At 37.6% G+C, this 27186-nt stretch overlaps 1 protein-coding gene across 1 annotated transcript in view; it reads left to right on the top strand.

Annotated features, from left to right (window-relative positions):
* The window catches only part of ACAD11 (acyl-CoA dehydrogenase family member 11), a 114061-nt gene that overhangs the window by 79467 nt on the left and 7408 nt on the right, over nucleotides 1-27186 (top strand). The window contains exons 14-17 of the mRNA XM_052642058.1: nucleotides 10507-10573; nucleotides 11207-11292; nucleotides 13071-13142; nucleotides 13994-14148. Of these exons, the coding sequence (XP_052498018.1) occupies nucleotides 10507-10573; nucleotides 11207-11292; nucleotides 13071-13142; nucleotides 13994-14148 (380 nt within the window). The remainder of the gene's footprint in view (nucleotides 1-10506; nucleotides 10574-11206; nucleotides 11293-13070; nucleotides 13143-13993; nucleotides 14149-27186) is intronic.

A 27186-nucleotide genomic window follows, 5' to 3' on the forward strand; every position in this document is an offset into this window, starting at 1 on the left:
CTTTTATCTGATATGCTATTTCTTTCCCGTCCCTTGAAAGCCCATTTCCTATTCAGTTAACTCAAATTTCACTTTTCTAGAAGACTTTCCCAATCCAATAACTGTATCTATTTATCAATTGTATCTACATATCAAAGAACTGACCTGGTCCTGTGGAGTTTCCCAGGCTATCTTTTCCCTCTATGGTCTAAGTTCCCTAAGACTGTGACCTATTGGATTTCTGTTTGTAAGTAATAACTGAAGAGAGTGCCTGGTACACTCTAGGTTGCCAGCAAATATTTCTCAACTACAACATTTACTAGTAAGTATAAAGCTGTTACTCTAGGAATGGAAAGATGATATTCCAGGAATCTCGTGTCTCATCATTAAGTTATTCTACTATGTTGTCAATTAATACCCTGTAGTATTAAGATAAGCTTGCACAAAATTCACATTTTAAAATATATATAATAATAACTTTTAGTGTTTTTATTAGTGCTAAGCTTTGTTATGCTTTTTCCTTAGCCCTTCTGTCTTTCTTGGATTATTTTTTGTCCTTGGAAGAATCTCAAATGTTCTTATATAATCATTAATGAAGAAATTATTTTCAAAACAGTACACCAGCTTATGCTACATTTTCAAAAGAATATTCTTATACTTGCTAACCTTTTGTAAATGAGTAAAGCAAAATGAAGAAGGCTACATAGAGGAAAAATACCACATAGAACTGCTTTCATTTATAAAAACCAGGTACTCACAATTTAAAATGACTGTTTTATCCTTATAGTTATTTGAAAAGTTCCAATCTAGAAGACCACTCTAGTGTTCATTTTCTTATATGTTAATTATTAACACAATATGAACTTTGTTCTTTCCTTCCCTTTTATCACAGAAATCTTGAACCTGGTGATAAAGTATAATATGGCCAAACAGTAAAAGATATTAAGGAAAGATATTTTAAAAGAATTAATCATACTAAAAATATGAGTAAATAAAAATAGAACTGGAAATTATTTGCAGAAGTGATCCTTCTGGCAGATAAATAGAAACACATTTAAATGCCTTTATAATTATTACAAGAACTTTAAAAATTGGTGTTTATAAAACAAAGCAAGAAAAAAAATGGTATAGCAAAACCTGTTATTAACAAAGCTTTATAGGCAAGTGATGGTATTAAAATAATATTTTCTTCTAGCTATATTCATATTTTTAAGGTTGAAGTGTATAACTTTTCAAATAGCTCTTTTTTGCACATGTAAACTTTTATGCCTCGACTCCCTCTGCATAGGTAAATATACAAAATCTTTGGGCTTTAAAAAAAAGTCATATCCAACTCTGAATGAAAAAGAAAGAAAAAAACCAACCTGTTTCAGTAGGCAGACAGGAGCAATCTTGAATGCAGAGAGTAAAATCAAATGACACTCTCTAACTCAGACTACTTTTGTTTTCGTTTTTACACCCCGCCTTTGTCTTACATCCAGGAGGGCTTTCCAGAAATGTAATCTTGTGAGCACTTGATCTTCTATTTATGTATGACCGTCCTGTGAAGTCATATCCAAGTTCTTAAGTATCCTTGGTTATAAACTTCAAAGAATTCAATCTTGTTTCAAAAGCTACAGACCTTTCCAAGTTTCCACTTAACTGAAGGGAATGGGAACATATCTGCAGCTGAGGTACTGATTGCCAAACCAAGAGAATTCACCAGAGCACCTCAAGGCAGCTAATAAGTACTTGTAGGTAGTATCTAGACAAATACTGTCTAAAATTATTTTATCTAGGAAAGAAAACAAAAATGATTGTAATTAAGACAATTATCTTTTTGAAGACTAAATTATCAAAAATAAATTCTGAGTAATTAGTAGAATTTAAATTTTTATACCAGATCATTTTATATTTCATTAATACTTAAACTGTGAGACTCTCCTTGGCTTCACTGAACTCCTCCTCTGTCCTTGACCCCAGAGTATGCCTTTCCCCATGACTTTAAATTCTTGTGCCTTCTTGTAATCTTCAATGACCAGCCACAAACTTTTCACATCCTTCTGCCTGGGGAGCCCATCTCAACTGTCTCCCGCTCCCCCCATTTCCAAACAAATGAAAGTTAGAGAAAGAAATGCATGCAGATTTAACACTAGTAGACTGTTTGACCTGGACTCTCCTCACATTTGCATAACAGTTCCCTTATTTACTTTCTCAGAGGAGACTAGGCTTAGAAGTTATTTCAGACCCATTCCTTTTTTTCTCTAAGCAGTTGATCTAATATTCCTGTTGATTCACAGAAAAGAAGCTCTAGGTCACTGAGGTCTTCACCTTCAGACAGTGTGTGTCTGAGGGTACAGCCAGGTTCTCCTCCTTGTTATCTACCAGTCTTTGAGGAAGAGTTATTTGCATGCAGCTAAACCATCTAACCAAGGAAAAAACTACCTAGATTTGCAGTGTTTGCCATTCTTCATGGTGTAAATACTCCCACCATGGCTAGTTTCAGCTACCACTGTGAATTCACTGAGGGCAACTTTGCTAAGAGATGAGTATTTTCAGCCTTTCTTAGGAGGCTCTAGCACAATTCTTCAAAGGAGGCATCTCTTCTTCTTACCATAGCTGATCATTACTCTGATCTCTTACGAAGGATACTGCTCTTAATATTATCCCTGCCCTCTCTAGGGGCTTCCCAGGTGGCTCTGTTGTAACCACGCATTCCGGGAAACAAACTCACTCAGAAGGACAATGCAGATAGTGGCGTGCAGTTTATTACACCAGCGGGCCCAAGGCAGAGTCTCCTCTTAGCCAAGGACCCCTACCAGCATTTGTGAAAATCTTTTATACCCCATGTGTACATGTCCAAACCTACCACCCCAAATTCCTTGAGACTTACATAAACCAAGGAAAATACAATCCCCGAAACCCCATCATTCATGTGCTATGTGCTTATGTGCTCCAACAGTCAAACAATTAGCCAATAATCAATAAACCTGAGGTTACACCCCAATAGATACAGAAAAATTTATGGCCTGTCTGGAGGAAGGGGTGATTAGTGTATGTTTTCTCTTCGATGATGAGTAACCTAGATATGATCTTCAAGGTTCTCCTGTCTGGAGGGGGTCTTATCCTTCTGTTGTGTTTTCATAGGCACTAAACACAGAGTTCAGAGTCCATTGGAAAGGTGGCCAAGCATGATCAGCATGAACAGGCCTAAGATGGAGTCCAGGCCCTATGAATTCCTTCTTCAGCTCAGTGGTAAAGAATTAGCCTCCCAATGCAGGAGATGCAGGAAGCACAGGTTCGATCCCTGAGCAGGGAGGATCCCCTGGGGTAGGAAATGGCAACCCACTCCAGAACTGTTGTCTAGGAAATCCCATGAGCAGAGGAGCCTAAGTCCAGGGAGTCACAAAGAGTCAGACGCAACTGAGCATACATGCACGCCCTCTCTAGACTCTCTGGTCTTTCGCTTTCTCTTACCTTTTATTCTTTTTTTTTCTTATGTATTTTGGGGCCAGGAGGAAGCAAACAAGCAACTTCCACTAAATTCTTAGAATGATCTACAAGTTCCCACAAGGTCTGCCTCCATCCCTCATTACTTCTCTGACTTACTTCCTTTTACTCACCCCTTTGCTTGCTTATTCTGCCGCACCAGCCTCCATGCTGTTTTGAAATGTACCAGGCACATTCCTTCTTAGGGCTTTTGTATTGGCTCCTCTATCTGCCTGGAATGTGCTTTCTTTTAATATCCACAAGGTTCACTCCCTCATGTCTTTCAAGTCTTTGTCCAATCACCACCTCCTCATTGAGGCAACCTCTGACTATTCTATTTAAAATACTGTCACAAAACAAATGAACAAACATTAAACAAAACAGAAACAGTTATAGATACAAACAAAAAACAGATGTTTGCCAGATGGGAGGAGGAAGATGGGGGAAAGAAATAGGTGAGGGAGATTAAGAGATTACAAACTCTTAAGAAGGAATTACAAACTTCTAGTTGCAAAATAAATGAATCATGGGGATGAAATGTACAGTGTAAGGAGTATAGTCAATAACTAAGTAATTTTTGTATGGTGACACATCATAACTAGGTTTATCATAGTGGTCACTTTAAAATGTATAGAAATATCCAATCACTATGTCATATTATGGGAACTAATATAAAGTCATAGGTCAATTGTACTTTGAAAACAAACAACCATTTAAAAAAAGAGATCAGATATGTGGTTATCACAGGCAGGTGTGTGTGTGTGTGCATGCTCAGTCACATCCAACTCTTTAATATCCATACTGCATATTGAATTAATGTTTTATATGGGGGGGGGGGGCGTTGACTGTGCTGCATGGCTTGTGGGATCTTGGTTCCCTCACCATGGATCAAACTCATGACTGCTATACTGGAAGTGTGGAGTCTTAACCACTGGATCACCAGAGAAGTCCTGTATATGAGTTTTTTACTTAGCATTTTTGCTTAAGTGTTATGCCAAACTCCCTATAAATGACATTTTTGTGTTATGCCAAACTCCCTATAAATGACATTTTTAGTAGCTAAATAATATTTTGTTGTGTGGATTATCATAATTTGCCTTACTGTTCAACTATTATAAGATTTTTCTAGTGTTTTGCTATTATAAATAATGTTATAGAGAGCATCTTTGTAGATGTAGTAGGAAATGGTACTTAATCTTATCTTACTGAGAGATTTTGAATAATGGGACTAACCATGTCTAACTATCACTTTTCTTGTTACACGAAAGATAGCATTCCGTAGAATAATCTTAGAGTTCTTTCAAATCATCTAAGCAATGATGATTGCTAACCCTTTTTTTAAGAAGGGTTCCATTATATGGACACATCCATATAATTGTCTTCTGTTGATGGATATTGATTTATGCCCAATTAAAAACCCTTTTTTTAAGAAGGGTTCAATTATATGGACACATCCATATAATTGTCTTCTGTTGATGGATATTGATTTATGCCCAATTCTTTCCTCTCTCAGTTCATTCATGCAGGCTAAGTCACTTCAGTCATGTCTGACTCTTTGTGAACCTATGAACTGTAGCCCACCAGGCTCTTCTGTCCATGGGACTCTCCAGGCAAGAATACTGGAGTGGGCGGGCCATGCCCTTCTCTAGGGGATCTTCCCGACCCAGGGATTGAACCTCCATCTCTTTTATCTCCTGCATTGGCAGGCGGGTTCTTTACCACTAGCAACACCTAGGAAGTTCAGGAGCAGCTATATCTGTAGGATAAATCTCAGAAGTTGAATAGGTGGATTAAAGACTAAGTGAATCTGTAATTTTGATGGATGTTGCCAAATTGTGCTTCATAGGGATGGTATTACTTTGTACTCTCACCAATAATGTATGAAAGTATCTATTTCCCTAGAACATTACCAGTTGAATGTCTTGTTCCACTACCATTTTGCTGTCTTAAAAAACTTGTAATTCAGTTCCAGTTCAGCACCATTCCCCTTCCCTTGCCAGCTGTATGTGAGATATTTTTCCTAAATTGTTGGGGTTTTTTTGTTTGTTTGTTTGCTTGCTCTAGTCTTATTTCTTTGTTGTTATTGTTTAGTTGCTAAATCGTGTCCGACTATTTGTGGCCCCATGAACCATAGTCCACCAGACTCCTCTGTCCATGGAGTGGGTTGCCATTTTCTCCTCCAGGTGATCTTCCTGACCCAGGGATCGAACTTGTGTCTTCTGCATTGGCAGGAAGATTCTTTACTGCTGAGCCACCAGTTCAGTTCAGTTCGGTCGCTCAGTCGTGTCCGACTCTGCGACCCCATGAATCGCAGCACACCAGGCCTCCCTGTCCATCACCATCTCCCAGAGTTCACTCAAACTCACATCCATCGAATCAGTGATGCCATCCAGCCATCTCATCTTCTGTCGTCCCCTTCTCCTCCTGCCCCCAACCCCTCCCAGCATCAGAGTCTTTTCCAATGAGTCAACTCTTCGCATGAGGTGTCCAAAGTCCTGGAGCTTCAGCTTTAGCATCATTCCTTCCAAAGAAATCCCAGGGCTGATCTCCTTCAGAATGGACTGGCTGGATCTCCTTGCAGTCCAAGGGACTCTCAAGAGTCTTCTCCACCACCACAGTTCAAAAGCATCAATTCTTCGGTGCTCAGCTTTCTTCATAGTCCAACTCTCGCATCCATACATGACCACTGGACTAGACGGACCTTTGTTGGCCACCAGGGAAGCCCAATTTTGTTTCTTACTGTACAGCAGTTTAATACAGATCAGCCAATCAGTCTCTTTTAATTTATTTTTTCTTTTTGGCCACACACAAGGATTGAACCTGGGCCATTGGCAGTGAGATCATAGATTCCTAGCCACTGAAGCACAAGAGAATTCCTATGTTTATTATTTTTGAGGTTTAAATTATTATTTTTGAGGTTTTCCATTCAGAAATTTCATAGATACTAAATTGTTTTTTCTTCTAGTTCTTTTATGTCTTGATTATTTAATTTTTTAAAAATTTCAATTCTGATCTATTTGGACCTGATTTTGATTCAACTATATTTTGCAGCAGTGACAGCATGTAACATTTATAGAATACTTTTTAGATGTAAACCTTCCTAGAGGAAGAATAAGTGAATTTCAAAGTTGTTTCCCCTATTAACAATAGCACATATAATCCAAGGGAACACATGAGATTTTCTTTTTTTTCCTTAATGAAGTGAAAATTGCTCATTCGTGTCTGACTCTTTGTGACCCCATGGACTATACAGTCCATGGAATTCTCCAGGCTAGAATACTGGAATGAGTAGCCTTTCCCTTCTCCAGGGGATCTTCCCAACCCAGGGATTGAACCCAAGTCTCCCACATTGCAGGCTGAGTCTTTACCAGCTAAGCCACAAGGGAAGCCCACTTTTTTTTCCCTTAACTGTATGATAAACATTTTTTTAACAAGTGGAAATTTCATTGTAAAATGTTAGTTAACACATAATTGTTTTTAAAATCTGCCTGCAATGTGGGAGACCCTGAAGAAGGAAATGGCTACCCACTCCAGTATTCTTCCCTGGAGAATTCCATGGACAGAGGAGCCTGGTGGGCTACGATCCACCAATGCACAATGAGTCAGACACGACTTAGTGATTCACTCTTTCACTTTTCATTAGTATTAATGGTAAGACCAAATGAAGTTTATATATTTCACATCAGAAGTTCAATATTGGTAGAAATAACCTTGATGCTTTGTAAATGACTAATTGTACTTCATATTATATTATTGTTTATATCACTTTCCTTATGGTTGCAGACCATATCCTTACTCAACAGTTATGTTTTTATCCACCTGTCATATTTCCTTGTGTTATAGAACGATTTTGTTTGATAGTCATGTGGTTTTAAGAATCTGTGAAATTAAAACTCATCAGCAAATATCAGGAAAATGTCCCTTTCAGCCTAACTTAATCCTGGCACTTGAACAGTCTTGAAATACCACACAATCTGGATTAAAAACAAAATTATTTTATCTGTGCCATCTGTTTTCACTCATGGAGGCCTGTGACACAGCAGATAAATATTTAAATGCTTTCTGATCTATTCAGATTTCCTTTAATATATTTAATTTGTGACATTTGGTATCCTGTCCATTAATTAAAATAACATGAGAACAAAAACTCTTTAGAAGAAGGACATTTCAGCAGCTGTACCTGCCAAATTATGCTAGTAGCTTAGATGAGATGATATATTTGTGAGAGGGTTTTCCCATTTTCTGAAACATCAAGGTTAAATCAAAATATTTCAAAATTTACAGCTTATGTAATCATCCTTACTTCCTCTATTTAATGACCCCAAAAAGGAGAGCCAATTTAGAAGTTTCACTTTTTCAGAATCTGAATTGTTTTCCATATTAGATTAGGCAAAGCAGAATTGAAGAATTCTTTTCCTAGTTTCTTGAGTTTCATCAAAATTTACCTAATATCTGAAATATGTTGAGTACTTAAAGTTGTGGCAACAATTTTTCATGATAAAAAGAGCAGGACAAGAAATCCTATTGGGAAATATTAGAGAAAAAATATGGAATTAGAAAAGGAGTGCTTTCAGTTAGGGTTTAAGGGAGTTATAGAGAAGACTTTACTTTTGAAGGATTAAGATCCATGAATCCTTAAAAGATGTACCCAGAGTGGTTTTGATTACCAGGATAAAGTGGACAAAGAAAAGATCTCTAATGAAATGAACCCCAAGTCATACCATTATGTCCTAATCTGATTTTTAAACGTACACCCACCAAGGAGACAATGTGTTATATGGAGCAAGTGGCCGGACTCTTCATTCTTAGAGCCTCAAGTCTTCCTACAAGTAAAACCTAAAAAACTGCAAGTGGAAAAATATCCCGTTGAAAAATTAAAAATAAGCCTTTCTGGAAAAGATTCTTCTGTCTATAATTTCTAGAAAAAATCAAAGCATGATTGCATAACATTGTAGAACCAGAGTCAATCAAGGGTAAAAAAATTCCCTCTGCTCAGCATTTTCAGATAAGAAATTTCCATTAATATCTACATTGAAATTTAAGTTTTATCATCTACTGTTTGAATCATCCTAATGTTTTTGGGTTGATCCTTAGAATTTTGGAATTCATTTTCTCTGTATTAGCACCTGTAAAAATCAGAAGGACACACTTTTGTAAAAATAACTAAACACAATTTGGAAAGTCAAACATGGTTCAATAAATGAGGATAGTCAAGTGGACTGAACATCAAGAGTATAACATCTGAGATTTTTAAAACTTAATTTTGAGATATGTGAGTGGGAAGATCTTTTTTCACTAAAATCTGGAAGATGTAGCAGCTGATACATCCTTCTTATAAAGAGTCCTTTCAGAACTGATTGAAAAAAAAAATAGTTTCCATTAAATTTGAAGAAACCCAAATTAGAGCTTTGGCTTTAAAACAATTATATTTTAACTTTAACCGTATTTTACTTTACATGTATAATTCACAATGTAGAATAATTGAGGGGAATCGAATGGTAAGCTCTTGGTTTTATTGATTTAAAATTTTTTAAGCTTCTAAGATTCCTAATTCTGCCTCTTATCTGATCATATTTTGAGGTGATCATTGCATTTCTAAAACTTCAGCTGACACTAATGATAGAAACCATCACATGAGATAAGTGAAAACCTGGTTTTGGCAAAGTTTTAAAACTCTAGGGGAGTTCCATTTCTGGTGTGGTGGATTAAGCACCTAAGATTGACCTTCTCACAGATAACAACTAAAATACTACAAAAAATAACTACCTGAAGAGTCTGTAGAGTGACCAAAGACAGGCTGATTTTGTAGCAGAGTCAGAATTTAGATGAGATGGGCCCAAGGTCTCATTTTAAGGATTTGGCCTAAGGACTCAATGTGGTGTGAGAATGCTGAAACTTCTCTAGATAATGCAGGTCTTTGTGTCCTAAGGAACTAGAGGATAGTAAGGCAGCCATTGCTCCCAGAAAAATGATAGAGTAGGGTGAGATTCCAGGAAAGGAGAAACCGGAGAAAGAGAGCTCTGTCTCCTGTGTAAACTTTGCCCAAGTCTCTGGCTTACTCATGAATCAAAGTAATTCACAAGGCAGACTCAAAGCACCTTGCAGCTAAATCAAAGAGCTAAAATGAAATGTGGCCTCTCATTCACCTTAACTGAGACAGACTCTGCAGTTTGACTCTACCTAAGTTAATTGCCTCTTAAAACAATAACATTAACCCTCTTCAGAGAGAGAGAACAGAATCCAGAGTCTTCAAAACAAAGGAATTATTATGTCTAGAATACAATGGAAAATTATTCATTAAATGAAGAAGCAGGAAAACACTTTCAGGGCACCAACCTTGCTTCATCCCTATTCCCATTTCCTCCTCTCCACATTATTTTGAAATAAATCCCAGGTATCATATTATGTCTCTCACGAATATTTCAGTGTGCATCTCAATAAGAGCTCTTTTAAAAATGTAACCACAATGTCATTAGCACACCTAAAATTACTTAGTATCGTTACATATCCAGTAAGTATTCAAATTTCTAATTGTCTGTAAATGGATTAATGCTTTTCAGTTTGTTTAATTGAAACAGACTCACCCTCATCCAACTCCATGGCTAGGGAAATTAAGTCTTTCTCAGTCACTGGTTGAGGAGTAAATATCGTGAGTTTTGGTCCTGTTGTCCATAGGTCAGAGAATATGAGATTTAAACAGGAGGAAATACGCTAGAAGTTCATAATCTTTCCAGCATGCTGATGTTTGAAATGGTATGAATGGGAGAGCCATCACCTTGTCTTAAGGGCTGCAGTTCTTTCATGGCTTCTTTGACTTCTGGTTATTTACATGCAGCAGTTCTCACTGAAAAAGTCCATTCTTGGCCTAAGTTAGTCAATTTTCTTGAGTGATATACAGTTTTGTACATAAGCATTTCTTTTTTTGATGATCAAGGGCTTTCTTCCTATGTGTTTGTTTTTGCCAGAGGCAAACTTTGAAAGATTAGAACCTTCAGTGTGAAATGTCAGACTAAAAATTTCTCTTATAATGTATTCTTTTCATTGTCTCTCTGATTTTAGGAGCTGGGAATCCAAAGTGCAAAATTGCAATTGTTATGGGAAGAATTAACAATAACTCTGAAACCAGGTAATAAAACAATAGGGATTGAGAAATCTATGAGGAATAAGAGTCAGTCTTTTTTTGTACTCACTTAATTGACTTAAAATTCACTATTTAGGCCCATAAATTATAATAATATAAAGTATATCATGATATTAAAAGTCATATATCTGTTGTTTCACAATTATTTTGCTAAAGATATATTTAGAAAACATTTTAGGAAGTGTTGGTATACATTCTTCACTGTGAAATTTCCTGTTTTAAAAAGTGTTGCTGAATTCTCAAAGCTGTTTGGATCCAATTATAAGATATATAAACTTTTTCAAAACTGTTTGTAAGTAATTAACTGATTAGATATTTAGATCCAAGGCAATAATCTTGAAATGTTTACTATATTAAATATCAGTTCCCAGTTACCATTCTGAGCAAGGAGAAGCCTCAATTAAATAACTTTCACATATTTTCAAATCATTGTTGTTCCAGATCACAGCCTGCATCTGAATGTACTTAATGATTTTTATACAATTCCTATTCCAGACATCATTACTTACATGATTACATGATAGCAACAATGAAAAGATGACAGTTGAGTCTCCACCTAACATTTGTTTTATTTTTCCACTTAGCAAGCTTCCTAACATCTACTTTTCTTTTGACCAGACACAAACAACACAGCATGATTCTTGTTCCCATCAACACACCTGGAGTAGAAATAATAAGGCCCTTGACAGTTTTTGGCTACCTGGGTAAGTGTTCAATCAATTTGTCTGTGTATTTGCAAGTAGGAAACCTAGAATATGCAGTAACTCTGAAGGAAATAAATAACATTTTAGTGCATGAGATGGATTCTTAGAAATCCTTTGACCCTTAGTATAAATTACCAGTGGAGTTCAGAATAGAACAAATGAAAAGAGAGGTGGTGCAGCATTCTACCACATTTTGTCTGCTTTGGGAAAAGGGCAAACTGGCATTTAAGGCACAGCAACTCTGTGTGCCAGTCTTCTTTTCATCATCCAGGAGGAAGGGTTAATGAAATAGATGTGAAAAATTAAGTAACTCACAGTAATATTCATTTTTAACTTTCTTAATCAACCTACAAGAGTTAGTAAGCAAAGGGTTTTGATTGATTTGAATGCAGAACTTTTCCTTCCTTCTGTCCTTGGGTGGAATGTCTAAGAAGCAAGGATACTTTTGCTCAGTCTCATGTTCACTGTTTCCTTGCTGCTCAGGTTTCTCACTCTGCAAGTATTTGTTGAGCACTCAACCCACTGCAGTATGCTTGCCTGGAGAATCCCATGGACAAAGGAGCCTGGCAGGCTACAGTCCATACGGTCGCAAAGAGTCAGATATGAATGAAACGACTTAACATGCACACACACACACACAAGCACTGTTACAGGTCCTCAGAATACAATAGTGAACACAGTAAACTAAGATCTCTGCCCTTGTGGAGCTTACTTGCTGGGGGACAGACAGAGGATAAATACAGATATGTAAATAAGCTAGGTAGCTGTCAGCAAATGATAAATGTTATTAAAAAGTTTACTGAACTTTAGGTTTTGTGGTGACCCTGGCTTTCTCTTTATTGTTAAATGTAGCTAATGCAAATATTCAAGAGACGGATTGCTTTTTATAGGCTGCAGCTAGAAAATGTACCCACAGGTTAAGTGGTTGGGTTGTAGAACAATAGCCTAAAAGACCATGAAAATGGGTTTATAATGTTGGTTGGCTATTAATACCCACCATTGTAGAGCCTATGTTTCGAATTTCAGTATGACCGTTTCACCAGTATATCTCCAACTCTCTGTGCCAAGGCCAAAAGAAATAGTGTGGACAGAGTTGATTATTAATGTCTGTTCTGACAGGAAAAGGGTGGGGAGTTAACTGGAGATTATCTCCAGAACTTGGCGAGGAGGAAGGATGATGTAAAGACAAAGTGTGGATGTGTTCCCAGTCTCTGTCACATGCCAGCATTTTCAAGAGGCAAACAAGCCTAGACTGGAAGCAAATATACTTGCAGGTCCAGCCTTGGCTTTGTCTCTAATGCTAAACCTGCTCTGTTCCTTTGAGCAGGTTCTTTACATCTTCAGGCATTGGTTTCCACAGTGGTAAAAAAGAATTATATAATTCACTTGCAGATTTTGAACCACTGGAACCTTCTTTTTTTTTCCCCAAGCAAAATTTTCTTCAGAAGCCTGTATATTAAAAATTTCAAAGAAGAAGCAATAATAAAATGATCTAATTTGAGCTATGGAGCCATCTTCTTTTTCACAGCTCTACAATCTCAGAGAATCCATTCAAAACCTCTGGATGAAATCATATCTAAAATTTCTTAAACAGTTGATAAGTTTTTTGGGCTGCACAGCACTGGGGGTTCAGGGCTCAGATCTACCTAGAAATGTCTGACATATGAGGCCTTTAAATTCCACTGTCTTTGAGAATCATATTTCAGTAGATTAATTATCTCTGACTACCTTTCTGTCACCTCATTTTGTTCTCTAAACTCTCATTCTCTATTTTATAGATAATTTCCATGGAGGACATTTTGAGATCCATTTCAATCAAGTGCGAGTTCCTGCCACCAGTTTAATACTAGGTGAGATAAATTGAACAAATGATTCCCTAGTAATTTAAAAAATATATTTTCAGGTCTAAATCTGAAAAAGATGTGAAGTCTACCATAATTTAGATACTTTCCTTCTTGTTTACTCCATTTATAAGGGAAAATTATTCCCTTTGGTAATAATAACAATAATAAGGTTTTATTTAAGTATTTGACATGGTATCACATCTATTGAAAACATAGCTAAATACAAAAATTATACAATTCGGAGCAACATACTTTTTCCTAAAACATGATCGTCAAGCCTCTACTTGTTTTAATAAAACCTCAGTAGTTTCTGAACACTGTATTCCTTGAATGACTCCATCCTCTTGCTTGTTGGAATCCTACCCAACCTTCAGGGAACATCTTTGATGCCACCTCTTTCAAGGAGGTTCTTGTATTCCTTATCTCATCCATTCAATAAGCCCCTGATCCTGCCAGGCCCTCAGGTTACCATGATGAACAGACACCTTTCCCTCCTATGCCTTTCTTGCCCTTCTCCATATCCCTTATCCCTAGCATCCTTGCCCCTCTTCTAGTTTCTAAACTCAGGACTGTTTCTTATGTGCCTTGGTAACCACTGCAACACTAACAAAAAAACTTATGCACAGTAGGTACTGAAGAGACAGTTTTTGAATCTGATCCAAGTTTTTAATGATGGTGGTTTACATTTCTATGTAGTAGAAATCAAAATTCCATAAATGTATAGTGAACCTTATTACAGAACTTACTTTTTTCCTACTGGAATGCCATTTTTATTGAGGATGTTCATTATTTTCTCAGGATCTGTGTAAATAACAAAAGAAATAGGCTGTGGTCATGTTCTCCTTTCTTTTTCACAGGTGAAGGTAGGGGATTTGAAATTGCCCAAGGCCGGCTTGGACCTGGCAGAATCCACCACTGTATGAGAACAATAGGTTTGGCTGAACGTGCTTTACAGATCATGTGTGAACGAGCAAACCAAAGGGTGGCCTTTAAGAAGAAGCTTTATTCACATGTAAGAATAATTACTTATTTGAATTTATTGTAGCCCAATGCACTATACTAACCTTGAACCAAAATAACATCATTTGGTCAGAAAGAGATTTCCTCTGCATAAACAAGGTGATTCTTTTCCACAAAATATATTTATTTGTAGTCTGTATTTAAATGTAGTCTGATGATGTGGATCATCAGACTTAACTGTCATACAGAGTTAAGTCAGAAAGAGAAAAACAAATATCATATTCCACATATGATTCCACTTATATGTAAAATTAGAAAATGATACAGGTGAACTTATTTGCAAAGCAGAAATAGAGACACAGAGGTGGAGAACAAACATGGATACCAAGGCGGGACAGGGCAGGATGAATAGGAGGGTTGGGATTAACATATATACACTACTGTGTATAAAATAGATAACTAATGAGAACCTTCTGTATAGCACAAGAGACTCAATGCTCTGTGGTGACCCAAACAGGAAGGAAAATCCAAAAAAGAGGGGATATATGTATACATGTAGCTGATTCACTTTGGTACAACAGAAACTAACACAACATTGTAAAGCAACAATATTCCAATAAAAATTAATGAAAAATCCTAAGATTCAAGCTATGTGTGAATATATATATATAGGCTGATGAGAGATAGTTATCTTTGTGCAATATTTAATAATTTCTTAAGTGCTTCAACACCTCAGCACACAAAGTGTCGATAATTTGTTCAACTTTCTCCGGTTCTTGTTCTCTAGAGAACTTCATAGAGTAGCCCTCTCTGTGGACATGAGAGGGCTGTTTTAAGGAACAATGAAGCCTTATTCTTTGGCTCTGTGGAAGAATTAAGACAGATAAGTGGAGAGATATAGGAAAATAGCCCAAAACTCAGTGAAAGAAAAGAGATCTAAAAACGGAAAGGACTGCTTTATAAAGAAGTGAGTTCCCTGTCACTAGAGAAATGCAAGTAGAAATGGGACCAGCATTAGCTGGGATGTTCATGATATTTTGAATTTTTACATCTAAGTTACGTACTACTGAGCCTATTGTTATAATCCAAATTAGAAAATATTTATCAAGAGGGAAAAGATGCTACCATATCAGACTTCCTTGCTTACAAGAAATATTCAAAGGAGCTTTAAGCCGAAATGGAAAACTTCTTAAGAGCAATGAGATAGCCAAATCATCCCCCTAAAAGCCCTTCTAAGAAGGTAAGAAAATTTATTATTAAATATTTAATACTTAAGATTGCTAACGTACTGTTAGGTCAAACTTGTAGTGGTAAATTGTATCCATGTTTGCTGGACATGTATATTTTAGTACATTTTATAAGATTGTCTCAACTGTACTTTACAAGGAGTTATAAAGTTCATTTGTGATAACCTTATAAATATTTTACAATATATTTTTTACGGAGAATTCTTAAAGGCCATGCTTTCTTTTTTATGAAATATTATTTAGCAAATCTATGACTTAGTTATAACATTGTTCTTACGAAAAAATATAGCGTGCTTTATGGCACATGCCTGGGAATAATTTGTAGAAAACCCTTTTAGTAAACAGTGAGGGCAAGTGTTCAACTGTTGGACGGGCACTCGAGGAGGTAAAATGATGTGAAAGTTTGAGGCTATAAATACAACTCCACAATGCTGCTGGAGTAAGAGCTAAAGAGTTGTTCACGGCATCAAACGTCACTTCATGAACATTTCTCTTCTCAAAATTGCCACCCAAACCCCGAGAGGGGTGCAAGGAGAAACAGAAAGGTTTACCTACAGGCATCTTGAACACACAAAAGCACTCTCCTCAAGTGCTGCTTTCATGACAGATGTTTTAATACTGTGCTAAAGAGAAATTTCTTTTCCACTTTGTAAACTTAATGTAGCAAGCATAACAAGCCTGGGCTTTTCAAAAATATGCCTCCCTTCTCTGAAAACCTCTTGCATTTGGCATAAAGGAAATGATCTGGCAAGAGCTAAAGAGATGTGTGAACAGGTCAAATAAAAATCTGGGCTAGCTTTTTTTCCCTTTTTTAATTTGTCAAAGTAACATTCCACTTCCCTGAATTTGGAGATCCTTTCCAGCTGCCTTCTAATTTATTCCAGGCACTAAAGCAAAAAGTTCTTTATCAAAGTTCTTTCCTAGTAAATAAATCTGGTGCCTTCTTAGAGCACCCATTTAATTCTTCTTAGATCATCTGTCAGAGATAGAAGCAAGGTCTGATGCTGTAAAGAGCAATATTGCATAGGAACCTGGAATGTCGGGTCCGTGAATCAAGGCAAATTGAAGTGGTCAAACAAGAGATGGCAAGAGTGAATGTCGACATTCTAGGAATCAGTGAACTAAAATGGACTGGAATGGGTGAATTTAACTCAGATGACCATTGTATCTACTACTGCGGACAGGAATCCCTTAGAAGAAATGGAGTAGCCATCATGGTCAACAAAAGAGTCCGAAATGCAGTACTTGGATGCAGTCTCAAAAACAACAGAATGATCTCTGTTCGTTTCCAAGGCAAAACGTTCAGTATCACAGTAATCCAAGTCTGTGCCCCAACCAGTAATGCTGAACAACCTGAAGTTCAACGGTTCTATGAAGACCTACAAGACCTTTTAGAACTAACACCCAAAAAGATGTCCTTTTCATTATAGGGGACTGGAATGCAGAAGTAGGAAATCAAGAAACACCTGGAGTAACAGGCAAATTTGGCCTTGGAATATGGAATGAAGCAGGGCAAAGACTAATAGAGTTTTCCCAAGAAAATGCACTGGTCATAGCAAACACCGTCTTCCAACAACACAAGAGAAGACTCTACACATGGACATCACCAGATGGTCAACACCAAAATCAGACTGATTATATTCTTTGCAGGCAAAGATGGAGAAGCTCTATACAGTCAACAAAAACAAGACTGGGAGCTTACTGTGGCTCAGATCATGAGCTCCTAATTGCCAAATTCAGACTTAAATTGCAGAAGGTAGGGAAAACCGCTGGACCATTCAGGTATGACCTAAATCAAATCCCTTATGATTATACAGTGGAAGTGACAAATAGATTTAAGGGACTAGATCTGATAAGAGTGCCTGATGCACTATGGAATGAGGTTCATGACATTGTACAGGAGACAGGGATCGAGACCATTCCCATGGAAAAGAAATGCAAAAAAGCAAAATGGCTGTCTGAGGAGGCCTTTCAAATAGCTGTGAAAAGAAGAGAAGCGAAAAGCAAAGGAGAAAAGGAAAGATATAAGCATCTGAATGCAGAGTTCCAAAGAATAGCAAGAAGAGATAAGAAAGCCTTCTTCAGCGATCAATGTAAAGAAATAGAGGAAAAGAACAGAATGGGAAAGACTGGAGATCTCTTCAAGAAAATTAGAGATACCAAGGGAACATTTCATGCAAAGATGGGCTCGAGAAAGGACAGAAATGGTATGGACCTAACAGAAGCAGAAGATATTAAGAAGAGGTGGCAAGAATACACAGAAGAACTGTACAAAAAAGATCTTCACAACCCAGATAATCACGATGGTGTGATCACTCACACTTACCTAGAGCCAGACATCCTGGAATGTGAAGTCAAGTGGGCCTTGGAAAGCATCACTATGAACAAAGCTAGTGGAGGTGATGGAATTCAAGTTGAGCTATTTCAAATCCTGAAAGATGGTACTGTGAAAGTGCTGCACTCAATATGCCAGCAAGTTTGGAAAACTCAGCAGTGGTCACAGGACTGGAAAAGGTCAGTTTTCATTCCAATCCAAAAGAAAGGCAATGCCAAAGAATGCTCAAAGTGAAGTGAAGTGGCTCATTCGTGTCCAACTCTTTGCAACTCATGGACTGTAGCCCACCAAGCTCCTCTATCCATGGTATTCTCCAGGCAAGAATACTGGAGTAGGTTGCCATTTCCTTCTCCAGGGGATCTTCCCAACCCAGGGATCGAACCCAGGTCTCCCAAATTGCAGGCAGAAGCTTTAACCTCTGCACCACCAGGGAAGCCCTTGCTCAAACTACTGCACAATTGCACTCATCTCACACTCTAGTAAAGTAATGCCCCAAATTCTGCAAGCCAGGCTTCAGCAGTATGTGAACCATGAACTTCCAGATGTTCAAGCTGGTTTTCGAAAAGGCAGAGGAACCAGAGATCAAATTGCAGAAAGTGAAAAGGAACTAAAAAGCCTCTTGATGAAAGTGAAAGTGGAGAGTGAAAAATTTAGCGTAAAGCTCAGCATTCAGAAAACGAAGATCATGGCATCTGGTCCCATCACTTCATGGGAAATAGATGAGGAAACAGTGAAAACAGTGTCAGACTTTATTTTGGGGGGCTCCAGAATCACTGCAGATGGTAATTGCAGCCATGAAATTAAAAGACGCTTACTCCTTGGAAGAAAAGTTATGACCAACTTAGATAGCGTATTGAAAAGCAAAGACATTACTTTGCCAACAAAGGTCCGTCAAGTCAAGGCTATGGTTTTTCTTGTGGTCATGTATGGATGTGAGAGTTGGACTGGGAAGAAGGCTGAGCACCAAAGAATTGATGCTTTTGAACTGTGGTGTTGGAGAAGACTCTTGAGAGTCCCTTGGACTTCAAGGAGATCCAACCAGTCCATTTTGAAGGAGATCAGCCCTGGGATTTCTATGGAAGGAATGATGCTAAAGCTGAAGCTCCAGTACTTTGGCCACCTCATGCGAAGAGTTGACTTATTGGAAAAGACTCCGATGCTGGGAGGGATTGCGGGCAGGAGGAGAAGAGGACGACAGAGGTTGAGATGGCTGGATGGCATCACTGATTCGATGGTCGTGAGTCTGAGTGAACTCTGGGAGTTGGTGATGGACAGGGAGGCCTGGCGTGCTGAGATTCATGGGGTCGCAAAGAGTCGGACACGACTGAGCGACTGAAATGAACTGAACTGAACTGAGGGCCTGTAAAGATCCACCTAGGACCACTTTCCTTTATTCTAAAGCTAAGAAGTAATTGCATATAGTGGTTTGTTCATGAAGTTATAATCGCCTAGTTTGATCAATTCAGTTCAGTTCAGTCACTCAGTCATGTCTGACTCTTTGTAACCCTATGGACTGCAGCACACCCGGCTTCCCTGTCAATCACCAACTCCTGAAGCTTGCTCAAACTCATGCCTATCCAGTCGGTGATGCCATCCAACCATCTCAACTGATGTCATCCCCTTCTCCTCCTGCCTTCAGTCTTTCCCAGCATCAGGGTCTTTTCAAATGAGTCAGTTCTTCGCATCAGGTGGCCAAAGAATTGGAGTTTCAGCTTCTGCATCAGTCCTTCCAAGGAATATTCAGGATTGATTTCCTTGAGGATTGACTGGTTGGATCTCCATGCAGTCCAAGGGACTCTCAGGAGTCTTCTCTGACACCACAGTTAAAAAGCATCAATACTATGCTGTCTAGGTTGGTCATAGCGTTTCTTCCAAGGAGTGTCTTTTAATTTCATGGCTGCAGTCACCATCTGCAGTGATTTTGGAGCCCAAGAAAATAAAGTCTCTCACTGTTTCCATTGTTTCCCCATCTATTTGCCATGAAGTTATGGGACCGGATGCCATGATCTTAGTTTTCTGAATGTTGAGCTTTAAGCCAACTGTTTCACTTTCCTTTCACTTTCATCAAGAGGCTGTTTAGTTCTTCAGTTTCTGCCATAAGGGTGGTGTTGTCCGCACATCTAAGGTTATTGATATTTCTCCCGGCAATCTTGATTCCATCTGGTGCTTCATCCAGACTGGCATTTCGCATGATATACTCTGCATATAAGTTAAATAAGCAGGGTGACAATATACAGCCTTGACACACTCCTTTCTCATTTTGGAACCAGTCTGTTGTTACCTAGTTGGATAGCCATTAAAAAAAGACACTGACTGCTGATGAGTTTTGTTTGACATTGTCAATTCAGAGCTTGGTTTCAACATCTAGGACAGTGCCATCCAACAGAAATAAATAGTGTAAGCCAGAAATGTAATTTAAAATTCCCTGCTGCTGCTGCTGCTAAGTCTCTTCAGTCATATCCGACTCTGTGTGACCCCATAGATGGCAGCCCACCAGGCTCCTCTGTCCCTGGTATTCTCTAGGCAAGAATACTGGAGGTGGTTGCCATTTCCTTCTCTGAAAATATTCTAGTAGCTACATTTTTTAAAAGTAAAAAGAAACAGATGACATTAATTTTAATAATACATTTTATTTAATCCAATATATCTGAAATGTTATCATTTCAACATGAAATCAATATAAAAATATTACTAGTGGGTATTTTACATTCTTTTAAAAACTGATTCTTCTAAATTAGATGTACATTTCACACATGTATAATACATCTTGTTTCAGACTAAACATATTTCACATTCCATATGATTATTGGCTACCATGTTGAACATCACTGTGATAGGGAAACTGATCAAAATATCCACCACTGAAACAATGTACTGTAGCAAACATGTTGTTGTTCAGTTGCTAAGTCATGTCCAGTTCTTTGTGACACCATGCACTGCATCATGCCAGGCTTCCCTTTCCTTCACTATCTCCCAGCGTTTCCTCAAACCCATGTCCACTGACTCAGTGATGCCATCCAACTGTTACATCCTGTATCGCCCCCATCTCCTCCTGCTCTCAGTATTTCTCAGCATCAAGGTCTTTTCCAGTACGTCGACTCTTCCCATCAGGTGGCCAAAGTATTGGAGCTTCTGCATCAGTCCTCCCAATGAATATTCAGGATTGATTACCTTTAGGATTGACTGGTTTGATCTCCTTGCTGTCTAAGGGACTCTGAGGAATCTTCTCCAGTACAATTTGAAGGCATGAATTCTTTTTCGTTCAGCCTTCTTTATGGTCCAACTCTCACATGCGTACATGACTTCTGGAAAAACCATAGTTTTGACTCTATGGATATTTGTCAGCCAAGTGACGTCTCTGCTTTTTAATATGCTGTCTAGATTTGTCATAGCTTTTCTTCCAGAGAGCTAGCATCTTTTAATTTCATGGCTGCAGTCACCATCCACAGTTATTTTGAACCCCAGGAAAATAAAATCTGTCACTGTTTCCACTTTTTCCCCTTCTATTTGCTATGAAAAGATGAGACCAGATGCCATGATCTTAGTTTTTTGAATGTTGAGTTTTAAGCTGGCTTTTTCAGTCTCCTCTTTCACCCTTATCAAGAGGTTCTTTAGTTCCTTTTCACTTTCTGCCATTAGGTGGTATCATCTGCATAGCTGAGGTGGTTAATATTTCACCCAGCAATCTTGAATCCAGCCTGTGCTTCATCTAGCCCAGCATTTCACATGATGTACTTTGCATAGAAGCAGAGTGACAATATACAGCCTTGACATACTCCTTTCCTAATTATGAACCATTCTGTTTTTCCATGTCCAGTTCTAACTGCTACTTCTTGACCTGCATACAGGTTTCTCAGGAGGCAGGTAAGGTGGTCTGGTATTCCCATCCCTTTCAGAAATTTTTACAATTTGTTGTGATCCACACAGTCAAAGCCTTTTGCATAGTCAATGAAGGAGATCTTTTTCTTGAATTCTCTTACTTATTCTGTGATCCAATGAATGTTGGCAATTTGATCTCTAGTTTCTCTTCCTTTTCTAAATCCAACTTGTACATCTAGAAGTTCTTGGTTCACATACATTGAAGCCTAACTTGAAGGATTTTGAATATAACCTTGTTAGCGTATGAATTGAGCTCAATTGTGTGGTAGTTTGAACATTCTTTAGCATTGCCCTTCTTTGAGATTGGAATGAAAACTGACCTTTTCCAGTCCTGTGACCATTGCTGAGTTTTTCAAATTTGCTGGGATATTGAATGCAGCACTTTAACAGCATCATCTTTCAGGATTAGAGATAGCTCAGCTGGAATTCCATCACCTCCACTAGCTTTGTTCATAGTAATGCAAAAAGAGTTGTTCAAAGAGTTGTTCATAATATTCTCCTATTATCCTATTGATGTCTACAAAGTCTTCTGTGATATCCCCTAAAGGATACAAAATTGTTTATTTGTGCCTTCCTTTCTTTGTCTGTCTAGTTAGAGGTCTGTCAAATTTATTGCTCTTTTCAAAGAATATGTATTAACTATTAACATATAAAATTATACAATATAATAATTGATATGTTATGAGTTAATATTAACAAGATCTTTGTTTCATTTTCTCTTTTGTTTTCAGTGTTATTGATTTCTGCTGTTTATCATATCTTTTCTTTTGCTTTCCTCAGACTTATTTCGCTCTGTTTTTCTAGGTTCTTGGTATGGTAGCTTGGATTATAGATTTTAGACTTTTCCACTTTTCTAGTCTATGCATTTAGCACTGTAAATTTTCCTCTCAGTACTGCTTTATTTGTATCCCACAATTTGTATGTATTGTATTTTCAGGTTCATTCCATTCAGTGTATTTTTCAATTTCCCTTGAAATTTCTCTTTGATACATGGAAGTGGGTCACGAGAATGTGTTACTGAATTTCCAAGTGTTTAGAGGTTATCTTGCTATTTTTGATTCCATTGTGGTCACAAAATAAATTCTATATTATTTCAGTTCTTTAAAATTTGTTGAGGTTGGCTTAATAGACTAAGATATGGTTTATCTTATTATGTGTTTTATGGATACTTGAAAAGAATATAGATTCTGCTTTTGTTGGGTGGAGTGTTCTGTAAATATCTACTAGATCCTGTTGGTTGATGTTATTGTTGAGTTCTTCTATATCCTTGCTGGTTTTCTAATTGTCCTATCAATGGTTGAGAGAGGGGTGTTAAAGTCTTCAAGTAGAACTATGGATTTGTTTACTGTTCTTTTCAGTTCTTTCTGTTTTTTATTTACTTATTCAGCAGTTCAGTTATTTGATGCCTACACATTTAGGATTGCTATGACTTCATAAGGATTTACCCTTTTATCATTATATAATGACTTTCTCTGTCTCTGTGCTTTGACCTCCAAGTAATTCTCAGTACTTTGAAGTCTACTTTTATCTGGGGTTAATATAGCTGATATTAATATAGGAAAGCAGGAGCTTTCCTTTGATTAATGTTTGCATGATATATTTTTTCATTTTTGGTAGGTTGTTTTCAACCTGCCGATATCATTATATTTGAAGTGAATTTCTTGATGACATATAGTTAGTTGGGTCACATTTTTTAGTTCATTGTCTGTAATAAGATTGAGGCTAGTGCTTAAGGCTGCCATTTCATGTTTGTTTTTAGTTTCTGTTTTTTTTCCTGCATTCCAATCAGTTAATTTAACACTTTTAGAAGTCCACTTTGCTTTATCTAGAATGTTTCTGATTGTATCTCTTTGTAAACTCTTTTAGAGGTTGCTCTGGGTATTATAATATAAATACATATAATATATAATAATAATATATATATTAATATATGTATGTATATATCTCACTAATCTATTGGTATCATCATTTGACCAGTTTGAATGAAGAAACTTTACTTCCCTTTAACCTCCACCATTTATAAAATAATTGTTTTAAATATTTCCTCTATGTACATGTAGAATAACATCACATAGTATTAAAATGTTTACTTTAAACATCAAACAGTGTAGAAAATTCAAGAGGAAAAGAAAAACCAATTTCTGTAGCCATATTTTTCTTTTCATGGTTTATTCCTTCCTGATTTTCCTAGGTTCCCCTTTAACCCCTCTGTTTAGAAGACTTTCTTTAGCTGTTCTTATTTAGGGTCTATAGGTAAGTGTTCTCTGTTTTCCTTTATCTAAGACTGTCTTGATTTCTCCTCCTTCAGGAGGGTCACAAAAAGTCAGACACAACTGAGCGACTGAACAACAAGGATATCTTCACTGAGTATAAGGTTCTATGTTGACAATTCTTTTCTTCCAGCACTTGAAAAATATCCTGCCATTTCCTCCTGGCATATGCATTTATTTTCATTCTTCACTGGCTGCTTTTAAGATTTTGTCTTTAGTTTTTAGAAGTTTAATTGTGATGTGTCTTGGCATGGGTTTCTTGGATTTATTATGCCTTAGGTTTACTCAGCCTCTTAAATCTATAAGTTATGTCTCCTGCCAAATTTGGGAAGTTTTCAGCCATTATTTCTTTGAGTATTTTTTCAGTCTTGCCCTCTTTCTCATCTCCCAGACTCCAGTGTCATAAATGTTAGATATTTTGTTATAATTCACATGTCCCTAATGCTAGTCTTTTAAAGAATTTTTTGCTCTATTTTCTCTCAGTGGTCTAGATTGATCAGTGTCTATTGACCTATCTTACTGTTCATTGATTTGTTCCTTTGTCTCCTCCATTTTGCTAAACCATCCACTGCCCATTCATTGAGGTTTTTATTTATATTGTTATATTTTTCAGTTATAAAATATCCATTTGGTTCTTTATTTCTTCTGTTTCATTACTAATATTTAAATTTCTTTACTGAGACTTTCTATTTTCTCATTTGTTTCTACTGTGTTTACATTTACTAATTGAAGCATTTTTATTACAGTTGCTTTAAAGTATTTGTCAGAAATTATAACATCTCTGTCACCTCAGTGTTCACATAATCATTCATTTTCAGACCTCCTGGGTTTTGACATGACAAATGATTTTTTATTAAAACCTAAACATTTTCATAATATATTTTGAGACCTTATTTAAACTTTCTATTTTAGCTGGGTTTATCTGGCAGTACTCAGTTAGAGGAAAGGGTTGCACTACCTCTGCCAGTAGGTAGAAGTCCAGGTTCCCACTCCACCTACACTGATACCTGAGGAGAGAGATGTATTATCACTGAGTGGTCCCCACTGACATCATAGAAGGGAGAGAACTTGTTCCTGGTGTCACTCCTTACTTGGCACTGTCTGATACCACCCTGGACGGGGTGTTGAGGTACCTCATTACAGCACTCAGAATGGTGGAAGCCTGTGTTGGCATGAGTTGGGGTGGGGCCAATGATTTTTTTCTGTGGTATTTGGCATAGATAGAGTGGTTATTCTCTAAGTTTTCTGTCTTTCTAGCTGCCCTTTCCCAGTCCTTCAGCTATAGACAGTAGACTTTTGTTGATGCTCTTTTTCATTTGATTTTGGTCTGTGCTCATTGGCATTTTCAAGTTGCTGGCTTCTTCAGCTCCAAGTCTGGGCTATATGAGACAAAGAGAAAATCCAGGGAACTTAATCTCATGTTGTTTTTCTGGTCCAAAAGTCCCTTGCAGTCTACCTTCTTCTCTCTACCTTTCAGAGTCTTGTTATGCTTGTTTTATAGACAGTGCCCGTTTTTGGTTTGTACTTTGTTGAAGGAATAGGGGAAAGTACATCTATTCCATCTTCCTAGAAACAGAAGTCTTTGGAAGCATGAGTTTCTTAATTTGTGCAGGTATTCTCTAAACTACTGTCTAAAGTTCTCTGGGAAAGGCTAAACTAGAGAATGGGGACTGGTGCTGAAGCTTAAGTAGAGTCTCCTTCACTCTAGGTCTGGAGCTTGAGAAACACACCCTCAGGCATGTATGCCGATCATATAGATTTAACAACTTAGATGAAATGGACCAACTCCTCAAAAACCCACAAACTTCCAAAGCTCACTGAATATGAAATTGTTGTTGTTCAGTCACTCAGTCATGTCCGACTGTTTGTGACCCCATGGACTGCAGCACGCCAAGCTTCCCTGTCCTTCGCCATCTCCCGGAGCTTGCTCAAATTCATGACTGTTGAGTCGGTGATGCCATCCAACATATCATCCTTTGTCGTCCCCTTCTCCTCCTGCCTTCAATCTTTCCCAGCATCAGGGTCTTTTCCATTGAGTTGCCTCTTTACATCACGTAGCCAAAGTATTGGAGTTTCAGCTTGAGCATCAGTCCTTCTGAATATTCAGGATGGATTTCCTTGAGGATTGACTGGTTGGATCTCCTTGCAGTCCAAGGGATTCTCTAGAGTCTTCTCCAAAACTGCAGTTCAAAAGCACCAATTCTTTAGTGCTCAGCATTCTTTACGGTCCAGCTCTCACATCCATACATGACTACTGGAAAAACCATAGCTTTGATTATATGGACCTTTGTTGGCAAAGTAGTGTCTCTACTTTTTAATACACTGTCTAGGTTTGTTGTAACTTTTCTTCCAAGGAGCAAATGTCTTTTAATTTCATGACTGCAGTCACCATCTGCAGTGATTTTGGAGCCCCCCAAAGTAAAGTCTCTCACTGTTTCCATTGTTTCCCCACCTATTTACCATGAAGTGATGGGACTGGATGCCACAATATTAGTTTTTGAATGTTGGATTTTAAACTAATTTTTTCACTCTCCTCTTTCACCTTCATTAAAAGATTCTGTAGTTCCTCTTCACTTTCTGCCTTAAGGGTGGTTCCATCTGCATATCTGAGTTTATTGATATTTCTCCTTGCAATCTTGATTCCAGCTTGTGCTTCATCCAGGCAGCATCTCATATGATGTACTCTGCATATAAGTTAAATAAGCAGGGTGACAATAACAGCCTTGACATACTCCTTTCCTAATTTTGAACCAATCTGTTGTTCCATGTCTGATTCTGACTGTTGCTTCTTGACCTGCATACAGGCTTCTCAGGAGGTACATAAAGTGGTCCAGTATTCCCAACTGTTTACGAACTTTCCACAGTTTGTTGTGATCCACACAGTCAAAGCCTTTAGCATAGTCAATGAAGCAGAAATAGATGTTTTTTGAAATTTCTTGCTTTTTCTATGATCCAACATATGTTGGCAATTTGATCTCTGGTTCCTCTGCCTTTTCTAAATCCAGCTTGAACATCTAGAAGTTCTTGGTTCATGTACTGTTGAAGAATAGCTTGGAGAATTTTGAGTATCACTTTGCTAGCATGTGAGATGAGTGCAATTGTGCAGCAGTTTGAACATTCTTTGGCATTGCTTTTCTTTGAGATTGGAATGATAACTGACCTTTTTCAGCCCTGTGACCACTGCTGAGTTTTCCAATTTGCTGGTGTATTGAGTGCAGCACTTTCACAGCATCATCTTTTGGGATTTGAAATAGCTCAACTGGAATTCCATCACCTCCACTAGCTTTATTCATAGTGATTCTTCCTAAGGACTACTCAACTTTGCACTCCAAGATGTCTAGCTCTAGGTGATAGATCAC

The sequence above is a fragment of the Budorcas taxicolor genome, chromosome 1, assembly GCF_023091745.1.
Source record: "Budorcas taxicolor isolate Tak-1 chromosome 1, Takin1.1, whole genome shotgun sequence".
Lineage (NCBI taxonomy): Eukaryota > Metazoa > Chordata > Mammalia > Artiodactyla > Bovidae > Budorcas > Budorcas taxicolor.